Here is a 14958-nt window from a genome sequence, read left to right as displayed (position 1 = left end):
CCAAATTCTTAAATTATAGAATCATAGAGCTGGAAGAGACCTCAGGAGGTCATCAAGTCCAGCCTCCTGCCCAAAGCAGGACCAATCCCAACTAAATCAACCCAGCCAGGGCTGATTAATTTATCATAATAGTCAAATTTATAGATTTTAGGGACAGAAGGGACCATTAGTCTGACTTCCTTCATGATACAGGGCAAAGAACCTCACCTTGTAATTTCTGTATAGATCATCATGCAAATGCCCAGCCATGTGGGAATCACATCTCTATTCCAAGGGAACTCGGAAAATATCTGCTCAGAAGAAAAACTATCTAAAGCTAATCTGGCCTTCAAATACTTTTTTAAATTTTCAACTCACTTCTTGTATGTCTATAGCTTGTCATTTAGGAAGCTAGTTGAAATGGAAAATATTAACAGTGCACTACCATGGTTTCAAATTTTTGGATTTCTTGTCAGTCTAACCTTGTGTCTTAGTTTCCTTTTAAGAGTCTTTACTAGCATGTACTCTCAACCTTAAATCCACTTTAACAAATTTCCCTGCTTACGTGCCTTTTGGTGTGAGAATCTCCTCTTAAAAATACACACACATTCCGAATGAGAATCAGGGGCGAGAAAGGGATCTTAAATAGTGGACATTCTATCTGATTCCCTGAAGTCTGCAGTAAGTGATATCCCACTTCTTGAGGCTAATTAAGATCTGAAGGAGAAGAGATTTGTTTCTAAAGTCTTATGTGGGAGCTGTAGGGGGAGCACATCAAGGGTTCATTGCCCTCTCCTTTCACATAGATGTATGAGGTCCACAAGAGTCCCATTCAGGGGAGTCCTAAGGAGTGAAACACTTCACCTATTGTAAGTGCTTGAACACCATGGCAAGCATCAGAAGACTTTTCAAAGCTGATCCAACAACTGTTTGTATTCCACAGGCAGTGGGAGGCTTGTGGCTCTGCTTGACCAACCTTAGGAATTACTTTAAAATGTTAGTAACTTTCTAAAGTAGAGTTTAATAAACTAACCTTTAATCTTGGGCACTAGGGCTTGGTAAGGTGACTCCAGTAAGCTATGTTTTTTTCCCCCTGCCTGTCTATTTTTTTTGACTTTATAGAAAAAGCAAAAGTTATGATTTTGAATCCCTTTATATTTGGGGTCAGGAGCTAATGGTTTGGTGCACTTCTACCTTTGCAGAAAAGGTCTATCATGGCCTTAGACCTAGCCCACCAAACTTGATGTCAGTATTCCACTGCATATTTTTACATATGTGAACCAAAAACATGCTTATTATGGATCATTCATTCAGTTAAAGGTTAAAAAAATTATGAGAACACAATAATTTATTACCTAAAACTTTTTCGTGTTCTTGTCTTTTTCAGTCTCTCTAAACAAAATAAAAGAATTATCTATACAATTCTGGAACTTTCACCATTGCTTGATTCTTCTAACATGACGACAGATGATTGGGCTAAAATTTCCAAGAAGCTTGAGGTATTCTAAGTTTCAATAGCCTTAATCATTTTCAGCTGAAATACTGCAGTTTAATTATTTTCACCTTCTGATAAAATAATTCAGTTTACTCTGCTCAAATCATTTATGTACTTACTGAATAGTATTGTACTTTTAATATTTTACATAGCACACTAACTTGTAGTTGACGGGTAGATACATAATATATAATAGTAGTGAAAATAAAAGACAAAGATTATGTTTTGTGAATGTCACAGATTTATCAGAAAATGTTTGTATGTTAAACTATCATTGAAGGAATTTTTTATAGCCAATAGCTTATGTGGTTTATTTTTACAAAATTATGTCAATTATAACTGAAATAAAAGAATGCATCTGAGGCTCCATAATACTATCAGCCAGGGTAATTAGAACTAGGAAGAATGGATTAATTTTTTCTCTCCCTTATTTTGGACACTGAAACTATAGGTTGAAACTCTCTAGTCTGGCACCCTTGGGACTTGACTGGTGCAGAACCAGAGAATTTGCTGAACCACAGAAGGTCAATACTGTCTAGCAGCATTACCAACACTTCCACTGCTTACTGGGCTCTTAGAAGACATTTAAGGGGCAAATTAGAGCTAAATAATAGAAGAGAACACTGGGTGCCAGGACTGGTGGCTGTAAACAACCTTTATGGGACCACATGAAACTTTGCTACACCCATGATAAGTGGGCATCCAACTAACTAAAATCATGCCAGACCATGGATGTTGCCGGACCAGAGTGCAGAACTAGAGAGGTTCAACCTGTAGCCTGCTTAGTTTCATTAGTCATTAGAACAGTATCATTGTAGATGGATTTCCTACACTTGGAGAAATGGCTGTGTACACAAAAATAAGTGACATTTATGAAAACCAACATATGAAATCCAAACCAATGTTTGAATTCTATATGGTTAATAAAAATTATCCTCAGCTCCTAATCTAAATCCAGTGTGTGCTTTTTAGGAAGGGGATCTGTTGTGGGGAAATGCTGGAAACATGAACGTGTAGTTGTTAATGTGAAATCTTAGGAAATTAAATGTGACTTCTTGTGAAAATAATCATTATGAACTTGGTGGTAGAAAACATTATACTCCCCTGGTTCTGTTCATCCTGCACATGGGTGATATCATTTCAACTGGGCTTGTATACAGTGGATTGTTTTTTTTTTTCCCTCCACCACTGCAATGGCACCAGTGCAACTCCACCAGCACTGGCAGCACTGCTGAAGACCAGCTGCTGGTGATGTTCCTGCCATGCTGGTGATGTTCCTCTAACCCTGCTTGAAAGAGATCTACATGACATCACTGGTTGCCACTCCCACTCTTGCTACCACTACTGGAGCTGCACTGGTTGCAATGATGAAGGGAGACTTTCAGGTACCCAGCAGCATAGATTCAGCCAAGATGAATATATACAGCCTTCAGCTTGCATCAGAATGAACTATGTGGCTTATATTTGATTTTTTAAAAAAATGTATTAGCCTTTTAAAATATCAGATTGTTTATAAAGGCAATTACTCATGTAACCAACTGATGAATGTAAGTTATAAGTCTCCCTGTATACCTGAGCGGGTAGGAGCCCATTATATCCCTCAACTAGAGAGCCTTGGCTTTTTAGGTGAAGAATTGTCTCTTGCTTTTAGTTCTGAAAGTCCCTGGTTCAGTCACATATGTCACACTGCAAAACAAATAAACGTTCAGAGCTATAGCCCATACACTTACTATCGAAGAGCCACTTTTCTCCAAATGTGAGACTGCTTGTAAAGGATATTACTTACAGTACAGAAGACAGCTCAACACAACTGTATTTTTTAAAAATTGCATGTTAGCTTTATTTTAGCTTCAGCTCACAACAAAATTCCCTTTTCACATGAACTTTCCTTTTTGCTTAGTCTGGCAAGTATCTATTCCTTCTTCATTAACCTGTATCTCTCATTTCAATGTTCCTGCTTAAGTGCATGCTACCACAAGGTGGAGACACATAATTTAGCTTGAACATTTACAGAGCATAATGATAACATGCTGATTACTTGTCAAAGAGATGTGCTTTGTCTAAGAAACATTCATTTCTGTTGTTTTGGAGCATGAGACAGAAATTGAGAAACATGCTTTGATCTTAGCTTCTGTATCATATTGGAAAACTACCCAGAAGGAGCTGGCTAGGAGTGGTGGATTTGATGTCAGTCTTTGGGGTACATCCTTAAGTGATGTAAATCTGCATGGCTCCATTGAAATCAGTGGAACTACAGCAGTCCATGCTAGATAAGAATCTGGTCTTTAATAGTAAGCTAAATTAAATTTACGCCCATGAGTTAGTGACACTTAACAGTAAAATACAAATAAAATTGGACCCTTATAGTGGGGTTCTATGCTGAAAAATAATTCTGTGAAAACAGCATTGTAGAGTTTCACATATTTGTGAATCAAAGATCTTTGGATCACACCTAATCAAGATTACAAGTGTAAATGGTTTTTTTCTAGTTGCCAGCCCTTGAAACTCAGAATTTAAGTCAAGCTAAGTTATTTCTGTCTAATGCATCATTCTCAGTATAGAATGCTACTTGTACCATCAGTACACAGACCAGAAACAAATCCAGTTCACTTTTCTATACCTATATAAGTACTGCAGTGCTAATAAGAATATTAAATAATTACTTTCTTTTGTAATTTAAGCATGTAAGACTGAAAAAACACAGGGAGCATATTGGTTGAGAAAGAGAAAAGACACATGATTACTTTTCTGACCACAGCCATAGTTTAAGCTTGATTGTCTTGGACAGTCTTATCATGATGTTCTTACACATCATCACAGTATCATAAAAATTAAGTGCTGACTTTAGCACGTTGCAATTTGGCATCATAACATAATGATTTGTCCCCCCAAATATATTTGAATCCTTTTATTTCCTGCATGGTTAGTTTGCAAAACTGGGAATGGCTCTATCAGATTTCTGAGTAGATGGCAATAGTATACATTTGAGTATCTGTAGGCATGTGGAGAGGTAGACATCAGCATGTGGAAGAGGAAGTGATATTTACAAATGAAATAGTCGGTCAAAACTTACACTAATGCTTGCTTATTCTAGTGAGTAACATCAATAAAATAAATATTCTATTTCATGAAAATAAACAAACATGCTTACACTGACTTCCATGCTGTTGTTGGCACATGCTCAACTGAAAATCAAAGGGAAAATATTAGTTAAAAATGAAGATGGCAGATTTGGAAATGTCTTGTATGATCAGCTCATTAAATAGTAAGAAATTTTGGCTTTCCTGTTCCCCCTTCCAAAATCTAATATATGCCTTCCTTCCAATGGGATCTGCTGTGGACAGGGTGCCTTTTTACTTTTGCAGTCCAGAATATTGAGAGAGGCCTTCACATTCCTTACTTTTTAAATGTGTACATATTTTGAATAGTTCACATTATCAAGCAGAGATACTTTTTATGAGAGCTCTTTCAGTTTACTTAGCCATGGATGTATAGTAGTGACAATTTCATGCTTGTTCATCTGTCTTTGCTGGAGAATGTACATTCATAGTAACATGAGAAATGAAAAGTTGCAATACAATAGTTACTTTAGTGTTAATTTCTGAACGGAAGAGGGCACTCTTACACTGGCAATTTGCCTTTCTCTCATTTGGATTAAATGGGCTGTTTTCAATGTATTACAATAGTTCTGGTTTGCCTAATCTGTTCTTGTAAATGATGTAATCTCTAGAGTAAAAGCAGCTACAAGAAATCAGACTGTGCGACAGATTTGCATATGTTAACATTCTTGTTTAAAGCCAGTGCTAAACTTTTCTTAATTAGCAGTCTTCTGGTTTAAAATGCTGCATTAATATGTATACATAGATGAATCTGTCTCTGACTCTTCCATAATTAGTTAGAAGAATTAGATTTTATGTTGATTGCCTTATTAAAACTCTTAATTATGTTAAACTGAAAACCTGGACATTTTATGTATAATATATATAATTTTATATGTAATGTAATATATTATATAAAATATATATAATTTTATATATATATATATATATATATATATATATATATATATATATATATATATATATATATATATAATTTTAACATATAGCCTTTAAAACTATCACCCTACAGTAGAAGTAGTAAAGAAATATGTTTGACCTATGTCAATACCAGCACAGCATTGGTTCTAATTCTGCTTACTGTAAAAAATATCTTTCCATCTCCAGCAATACTATGAACAATACGATGGTTTTGTGATCCTTCATGGCACGGACACAATGGCATATACAGCTTCGGCTTTATCCTTCATGTGTGAGAACCTGGGTAAAACCATTGTTCTGACAGGATCTCAGGTAAATCTTAATTTTATGCTGAGGTAAAATACAGTGTGTTTGTATGTATATTGCATAGTATATTGATTAATGCTGCATGCTTTAGATGTGCAGGGGCAGATTCTCAGCTGATATAAATTGCCAGTTTTTGTTGATTTCAATAGGCCAACGGCAGTTCATGCCAGCTGAGGATTTGCTCCAAGTTTTTTATTACTAGTGATTCTAGAAACATAAGCATTATTGTATTAAATCACACCAGTAGTGGTTCTAGTCCAGTTGCCAACAGTGGCTAGTACTGGATGTGTCTGAGGAAAGTGCAATAAATCCTATGGTGTAATAATCTCTTTATACACAAAACCTCTTCCTAACCCCAGGCTATTAGTGGTTTATTTAAACCCAGGAGCATGGAGGCTCAGATCCCTTTATCAATTATTATCCTGCCTGGGTTGTTGTGTATGGATTATTTTTGTATCTGAGTGGAGCCATCATCAATCTCCTTGCTTTGGGGAACATTGAACTTAATTTGTTCAATACAGTTTGTTCCCATTTTGAACTCTTTTATGATTGCCAGAACAGGATGGATGTGTTTCATTAGCCACAGTGTGTCTAACATGGTATAGAAATGGGATGGCTTCTGCCTAACTTTGCAGTTGGCATGCAAATTTATTCATCTACATCATCCTGGAACTTAGTAAAGAATTTGGATGATGTCAATGAAAGAATAGAATCCAGGTCACAGTCTCTAACTTGTGTGGCGTCAATAGGGTTAGCTGCCTGCAGTGTATATTTTAAAAATCCACTATGGAATTTACTCTTTTTATTGTAGTGTTGTTTAGAGAACTGCCTGGCACATGAACCAGCAGCAGAGCATGCAATCTTAAACTTTTGCATTGTTTAAAGGAGCTCAGACATTGGGGATGATTTTGCTAATAAAGATTCAGTCTAAAAAGACTTGGAAGTCATCATCCTTTAAGTAACCATACTGGCTCTCTATATTTAGCCTTGTCCTGATCTGTCTATAGTGGTTCACCTTTTATATCCAGCCAGGAAGAGTAGGGCAAATGATGTCCTCAGATGATGCTCTGGGTAACTTGGAATTAAGTGAGGCTATTGCTCATCTTACTTTCTGTACAATTTTTTTCCTTCATGCTTCCTCATTGAAGAATTGAACACACATACTTTCTGTTCTCAATATTGTTGCTAAACTGGGTTTCACTTCTGAAAGAAAATACGCAGTTGCTTAATCAGACCAGAATAATCTCTTTAATGAGATTTTTTTAAATATAGTTATTACAATAAGAGGAAAAATATGAAAAAACCCAATGATATATTTTCTGAAAAAAAATTGTTTTATATTCAGAGGGAGAAATTCCACCATCTGCTTCTGTCTAAAATAGTTTGGATGAAGAAGTAAATCTTATTCACTGTAGATGGTATAATTGGAGATTACCTTGATTATTACATAAATTATTCATGTATTGATACTTTATTTGTATTGCATGAGCTGGATTCTCTTTTGCTGTGTGTATATATAAGAAAAAGGGTATAATTGCAGTCTCTTCTTTTTAGGTGCCCATATATGAATTGCGGAATGATGGTCGAGCCAATCTGCTGGGGGCACTGCTGATTGCTGGGCAGTTTGTAATTCCTGAGGTCTGTTTCTCTAGCATCAGAATTCCCTGTATCTAGTAAAACCAAATGTTTACACTTTTAAAATATATTTGTTAACCAACAAGGAATGTGCATTAATCTTTAGAGGGATCCTGTCAAGGTCAACAGATTCTCATCTGACACAGTGCACTGTCAGGCTTAACTTACAGTATGTTTTTAAAATATTGTATAGACTTGACAGGTCTCTGGCATACTGAAATCAAACATTCTCATTTGTACACTGTGCTCAGGATTCAAATAAAAAAGTGTGTGGGGAGGTGGTCATGGTGGGAATAGTTCAAACTAAAGAGAATTTTAGTACTAGTGAATTTTTTTGTCGATATAAAGACTGTAGAGCCTATTATGTTAAAGGAGAGCATACTCAGCAGCTTTGAAAGCTTCCCCATGTGGACTTATTAATATGTCTGAAATAGGATCTGAAGAACCCACCCATAAAGCTGAGAAAGTAGTTCATTTTTCACCCTTGTTCAGTCTGCCCCAACTGACACTGCCAGTTGTTTGTGAATTAAGGCCAGCAACTTATTGACCAAGATTTTCCGAAGTGAATAGTAATTTTTAATGCCTTAATATTTATGGCATTCAGTTTGAGACATCTTTGAAGTAGACTGACTTTTCTCTAAGCATTGAGTTCCCTGATGCCTTTTAGGCATCTTAAGTTTGGCACACAAAAATAATATACATATAATCACTAGTCTCCTTGGAACCTCTTCACCATTTTTTGTAGGCCTCCAAACAGCCATTGGACTTCGAATTTCAGATGCTTATGACAGCTCTTTAAAAATCCCCTCTTTTCCTCTCTTTACCTCCACTTTGTTAATCAAAAACCCTCCAATGAATCAGACTTCACTGTCTCTCCTAGATTTTGCAGGCTTTTGTGAGGGGAATTATGTAACTAGTTAAACTTTTAACTTTTAAGAGTTAAAGAACAATCCATAGACTGATTTTTTTTAAAGTATAAGAGTTGTAAATCTGCCAATCTCTAAATACGTCTCATTACTTTAAAGATTTAGAAAACATTTTAAAAGATGCAGACAACAGTATCTGTTTATATCTTTAATTACTGGCTTCTACACAGACATGTTTCTTTATTTTTTCTTGTAGGTGTGCCTGTATTTTTATAATAAACTATACAGGGGAAATAGGGTGACTAAGGTGGATGCTGGGAGTTTTGATGCCTTTTCCTCACCTAACCTGCCTCCACTTGCAAATGCTGAGGTTGATATTACAAGTAAGCAGTTTCATTTTTTTAAGGTCTGTAATTTATGACGCATGCAAAAGCGCATTGCCTTCCTCAAGAGCTGTTTCAGAATTTGATTAGTACTTGTACAATTGAGACACACTTTTTCTGAAGTATGGATGATTTAAAAGCATTATGTTATGCCATTTGTGTCTTGACACTGTTCCATATGCTCTAGAAGCTGTTAAAATGATAGTTGTATAAGCTATACGACTCAGCGATTAAACTACAGAAAGATTTTGTACAGTTCTCTGTTATACATAGACATGGCTACATTGATTCTTACCAAATAGCTGAGCACTTGGGAAGAAAACATTTTGGGAATGTGCCACTTGCCATGAAAATATTTGGTCTGGAGATAAAATAAGGTGGATACAAGCAAAAAAAAAAAAAACCAAATTGGTTTAATCATTTTAAGAATTACACTAGATCCTGAAATAAGGCACAAGTGGGACAGTATCTGCATAGTTTTTGATAGCTCGTTCATATCTGCACTTTGCTTAATAATCATTTGATAAGGTTCTTTATTGGGTGCTTAAGAAATCAATATACTTTTAAATCAGAAGGACACTGTTAATTAATGTTGCTAGGTCTAAGATTTGATCTTTCTTTCTAATTTATTAGACATTATGCAATCTGGATGTGTGTTCCTGGCTTTTTTTATTATTAAAAAATACAAAATGATTTCGGTACCAGTATGCAAAGTTACTGTCACAAATCATTGTGCATATGTGATGGATGAAGTTCCTTTTTGTTGAAGAAACTTACTTAAAATGTAAAGGGGTTACTATAAACTTTGACTAAAGTATACTTCTGAAAATTATTTCGTACACTGTCTAAAAATATATCTGGGGGTAGAAGTGGTCCAGGGAAGTGAGCATTGACCTCATATCTGAATTAAGTTTCAGGCTAGCCCCAGTGGATGTCCACTTAACTTGAAAAACACCTCCTGTAGTGTTGTTGAAAAGATTGGTGCTGTGCTTAAAATGTTAGATTGGGATTTGGAAATCTGGGTTTTATTTCTTGTGCCATAGACTTGCTGTATAACCTTGAGAGGTCACTTAATTTTTCAACTGGGGAAGAGAGAAGTTAAGCTAATGATACATTCTCTACCTCAGAACTCTTTTGCAAGGATTTCCATTATTGTTTATATAGAAACTATGATGATGAGCACTATTAAAAAAACCTATTATTTATTTTAAAAAAAATTGACAGTCCACTTGGCCACATTCCAAGATTTGAATAGTAGATTTGTACCTCTCAAAACTGAGGTGCATCTTGTGAAATTCCCCACAGTATCTGCCTTTGGTATGTCTGGTTGACAGTGGGGCTGACAGCCTCGCAGGCCCATTGGCAAGGCAGGGGTAGTGGTGGTGGGGAGGCTCTGCGCTCCTGGCAAGGGGATGGGACTCGGACAGAAGGGGCAGGGATGGGGCTAGCTTCTCCCAGGCAGCTCAGCACTGCCTGGAGCATTCTGCCTATCCCAGGCAGCTCCCAATGCTACGTAGGGCTCCTGTGGTGATTTAAAGGGCCCAGGGACTGGCTGCTGCCTCTGCCACAGTAGCAGCAGTGATAGTCAGCTCTGGGCCCTTTTGAATTACGGGGCCCTGGGTAGCTTTCCCCCTGGCTGCGGGACTACTGGCAGATGAAGGGAATCTCCTTCTTACTGTTGCTATCACTATTTAGTTAAATTTAACTCTGGCAAATAAATGACCTCTACTGTTAAGGGAAAAAATATAGCTTTTTAATGTATGGGTTGGGCCTTGCAGGTCTGGCACCCTTGGGACATGACTAGTTCTGGATGAGGGATTTTGCCAGACCACAGGAGGTCATATCTGTCCCCGCTCCCCCATCCCCCACCTAGTGCTGGACTAGCCACCAGCCTCCTGGCCAGCTCCCACCCTTGCCACCAGCTCTGTTGCCCTACAAGCCCCCACCTTTCCTGCAAAGCCGGGCATCCCAGCCCCAGCCCAGCTACCAGTGCACTGGACTCCCGGTCCCACTGGGCAGCCTACCTGAGGCAGCCTGGGCTCCCGGTCCCGCTGGGATGTGCCAGGCTCCTAGTGCTGCTGGGCAATCCTGCTGCAGTATGCTGGGCTATGGCCCTGTCAAACAGCCTAGCGGTGGGGACCCTAGCCCCCAGCCCTCCACCAGGACTCTCTGGTCCTGGAACATCTATGGTCCTTCTGTACCACAGATGTTGCCAGACCAGAGAGTCCCATTTACAGAGGTTCAGCCTGTATTAGACTAACCAGAATGCTTTCCTTCATGCTGTATCAGCATTCTGGGATGAGTTGTCTTGAATTTTTCACTGAATTTCTATGAACTTGGACAAAAATGACTATAAATACTCAGTTTTCTGAATGATCAAGAATGGAATCAATTGTGAATCTATTCCGTGAATTCTTTCTTGGGTTACAATGATTTTCTATGTGAGTACCTGTTTTTGTAGTAGAAAAATGATAAAGCTATCAATTACTTTTCCTAGCCACAATATCATGTTACATTTTTAAGCAGAACTCCCCATTGAAATCAGAGGGGAGTTTTGCTTAAATACTGATGGCATCAATTGCCCCATTATTACTATTTGTTTCAATTGATTGCACCATTCATGTAGCGTCACTTGTCCAAAATGAAAGTGCCAGTATTGAACGATTTTTTCATTTTGGAAAAAACATAGTTCACAGAATACAGACAGTATCTATAACTGTTATATCTTTACTCTGTCTAAAATAAATTGCTTGAAAGATAGTTATTTTCCTTGAGTGCACTCTTAAAATCCTCATGAGATGCTGTTATGGAGAAAAAGAACCATTTGGGGCTTTTAAAAACAAAATAAAGCAACCCAATTATTTTTAACCTTTTAAATTGCTCGTGCACATTGTCTTCCTTCCGTTTTTTTAGACAAATCCATCTCTCTTGCTGCTTCAGTCTGATGCCAATCTGCTGTCAGTTCCAGAAGGAGGTATAGACAGTCTACAGAATTTTCCTCTGAGAATTTAGCTCCACAGGGTCTACAAACTGGGAGACAAGCTGGGCTTGGAAGGTGCCACAGATATAGATGAGGAAGAATTGATTATCTTTTTCCAGAAGTAGAATGGCAGGTGGGAGTACAATGGGACCAGAGCCCTGTACAAATGATTAATTTGTGCAGACGGGTGAGGTGGAGAGAGATTGCTGGAGTTAGAGAGCTATGCTATGCTGTATCTCTCTCAGCAGCAAAAAGTAAGGAGAATAGAGGTCAGTCTGCACTCTGTACACCTGAAGCAGCCTCTCCAGTTGTTCCTCTCATTTATTTCCCCATTGGCCCATCATCCTACTGATCAGTCCTTGTTGTTGATTTCTGACCCCAAGAATCCTCTTTTCTTGTAATGTCCCTAGTCAATATTTAGAAGTTTCCTGTTGCTTTGTCAGTACCTTCCTTCAGTCCCATTGTCCATTTCTGGACCCACTGCCTATATCAACTTCCCCAAAGTTTTGGATCTGATGATCTTGATTTTTGTAGGAGGCAGTGGCAACAGTGAAAAGATTCCAGAGTACAGTGTGTGTGAACAGTGCTCAAATACTAAAAGCTCCTTATGCAACATAGTAGGGATGTAAGCGACTAGTCGACTGTTCAATAAGCAAATGCTTATCGGATAGTCAACTTGACTAGTCGCTTCTCTTCCCTCTCCCCCCCCACCCTTGTTTCCTCTATCAGAGAGGCGCAGCAAGGGTGGGGGAGCAGGAGCTGGTTCTGGGCGGAACTGGTAAAGCTGGTTCCCCCCAGCACCGTCTCTGCAGGAGAGCAGGGGAGGCAGAGGCACAGCGGAAAACGGCGTGAGCAGGGACAGCTTCCGCTTTTGAAATGTACAAGAGCCTTCTGGAGCCCTTGTACATTTCAAAATCAGAAGTGCTGCAGGGAGCATCGGGTGAACAGGGACTTAAGCAGTCCCCGCTCGCCTATGCTCTCTGTAGTCCCCACCCCTTGCTGCCTCTATAAGAGGCAGCAAGGGGAGGACAGGAGGCAGCTGAAAAGCAGGGGAGGGATAGGGGACGCTTCTGTGAAACAGCCCCTATCCACAGGAGTCCCAGCGGGGAGCTGGGCCCCACTGTGGACAGGGGCTATTGCTACCAAGCAACCCCTGTTCACAGCAGCCAGGGCTGGATGCTGTAATCAGGGGTCGCTTGGCAGCAGCATCTATGCACACTATTAACCTTAATGGCTTAACTACCCTCTCTCTTTTACATTAATTATCATTGGCCAGGTTACTATGGCTTGCTTGGCAGTACTAGGAAGTTCTGGTTAAACAGTAAAAAGTCCAAGTAATTTATTTATTCATATTATCAAGGCAAATGCCAGCTCTATACTTGGAGGTATTTTTTTCCTCTACAAATACAGACATGTTTGTTGTAATGAATATTTAGTTGGGATAGACTAATTTCAAAAGGTGTGTATCAATTATAACAAATTATTGACAGAAAAAGGCAGCTATGTTTTTTGTCTTGTTTGCCACCTTTATGAACCATCCATAAGTAGGTTTATGTTCTCCACCTGTTGGCTGTCACCCTAAATTCTAATGAACACTGGTGTCGCTTATATAGTGACACAACTTGCCTGTCACTTTGCAGAGAGAAGAAAGTGCTGCTGTTTGACTGGAACTCTGTGATCATTAAAGCTGTATTTCTTGTTTGATTTCATAACTTTGAATTCAGTCACCACTCCTTAGGGAGGTGTCACTTTTAGAGTTACTGTACTCCTGTAATGAATGAGTTTAAACCTGTATGGTTGCATTTGCATATGTATTGCCTAACAAAAGTTTGCTGCTTTCTAGAATGTGTTGTATTAGTTTGATTCCTTTCCCTCTGCCCTGATGTATGGTTTTGTTTTTGTTAGATTAAATGCAAAGAAACAAGACTTTTGCCATCTGATACTTCTGTAAAGGGAAGTATCCAGGGCCCATGATCCTTCCACATTCTTACTCCTTTCTATTCAGTAATTCTAAACCTTTCAAGTGAACAACATCCTCAGTACAGACAGTCTGACATCCTAGCATGTCAGATATTACACCTTGTGGGATATAAAGCACAAATTTGAAATTTTACAAAGTCTGCACAATATACTAAATCAATCTCTTCATATTTCAACTGGATTGTATGGTAACTGTGGTATATCAGTCTGGTTCATGCAGAGATTTAACTGTGGAACAGTGGCTAGCGAGACTTCTGGACTCCATCCCCTTCTGACCACCAACCCTCTCCCCAAAATGATTTAGGTTACTTTCAAATTTGGCTGCTTAAATTTGAAAATCATCTTACATTTGTAGGTGTCTAATTTTAGGCACCCAATTTTGAAAACCTTCAAGGTTTTACATTTTTGTTTTTCTGTCTCGTGCTTTTATATCTCACATGAGTAATGTGCTTATCTTTGTTCCTAAAATAATCAGTGTTGTATCCAAATTTACATAATGCAGAGGAGTATGTATGCTACATAAGTTAAAAGCTTTTTTACAAGCGTAGCCCATCCAAGTCAGAACAGGTTGCTTGTTATTTGCTTTAGTGTGCCAAAAACCTTAATGAATAACTTTACTAGTTAGCCAGTTCATCATATAGGATCCCATAAAGCATTATTCTGAACACAGAAAGGCAGAATTTCTCATACTTCATCACATTCATCATATAAATAATAAGCTTCTTTACTTCATATTGGCGGTTCTTATGATTATTTTCATTAAATGATCCAACAGAATGAAATAAATTGTACATAAATTGAGCTATGGCATGGAAAATTTCTCTATTCCTAAGAGGGTGTATATGGCAACACAAACAGTGTAAAAGAATTAAGGAATGAGTTTATCCCTCTCTGCACGGCTCTCTGCCCAATTTGAAATGGCTCTAAACAAGGCTTAGTTGGACGTGAACGGATTTATATTTTTGTTTGAGAACTATTCCAGCTCAATTGGATTAATTAGATTGGAACCCAAAGCAGAATACACGAGTGGTGTTAACTGCAAGATGGAAAAATGTCACCTGTAAAGATAACTATGCTACTCTTATCCCTGCAGTCATGATCTGCATTAAGTAGCTCAATGAAACTCTGTGTGTGAGGAATGATGCTAACTAGAGAAGTTTCCTGGCCATATTAATTTTGTTTAAACTAGGTATCTCTTCTGGGCTAAGTTACTTTCCTCTATTAATGTTGTAATATTTTGAACACAGAGCATTATTCAGTAGAGCACATTTTCAGATAGAGGTTCAGAAAATGT

At 38.1% G+C, this 14958-nt stretch overlaps 1 protein-coding gene across 1 annotated transcript in view; it reads left to right on the top strand.

The window, feature by feature from the left end:
* Window positions 1–14958, top strand: part of ASPG (asparaginase) — a 79539-nt gene that overhangs the window by 17293 nt on the left and 47288 nt on the right. Inside the window, exons 3-6 of the mRNA XM_006116900.5 lie at window positions 1367–1478; window positions 5701–5826; window positions 7375–7458; window positions 8578–8704. Coding sequence (XP_006116962.2) covers window positions 1367–1478; window positions 5701–5826; window positions 7375–7458; window positions 8578–8704 — 449 coding nt within the window. The remainder of the gene's footprint in view (window positions 1–1366; window positions 1479–5700; window positions 5827–7374; window positions 7459–8577; window positions 8705–14958) is intronic.

The sequence above is a fragment of the Pelodiscus sinensis genome, chromosome 5, assembly GCF_052426305.1.
Source record: "Pelodiscus sinensis isolate ZL-2025 chromosome 5, ASM5242630v1, whole genome shotgun sequence".
NCBI classification, from domain to species: domain Eukaryota; kingdom Metazoa; phylum Chordata; order Testudines; family Trionychidae; genus Pelodiscus; species Pelodiscus sinensis.
Note: the sequence above shows the minus strand (reverse complement) of the source record. Positions and strands in the feature narration are given on the sequence as shown.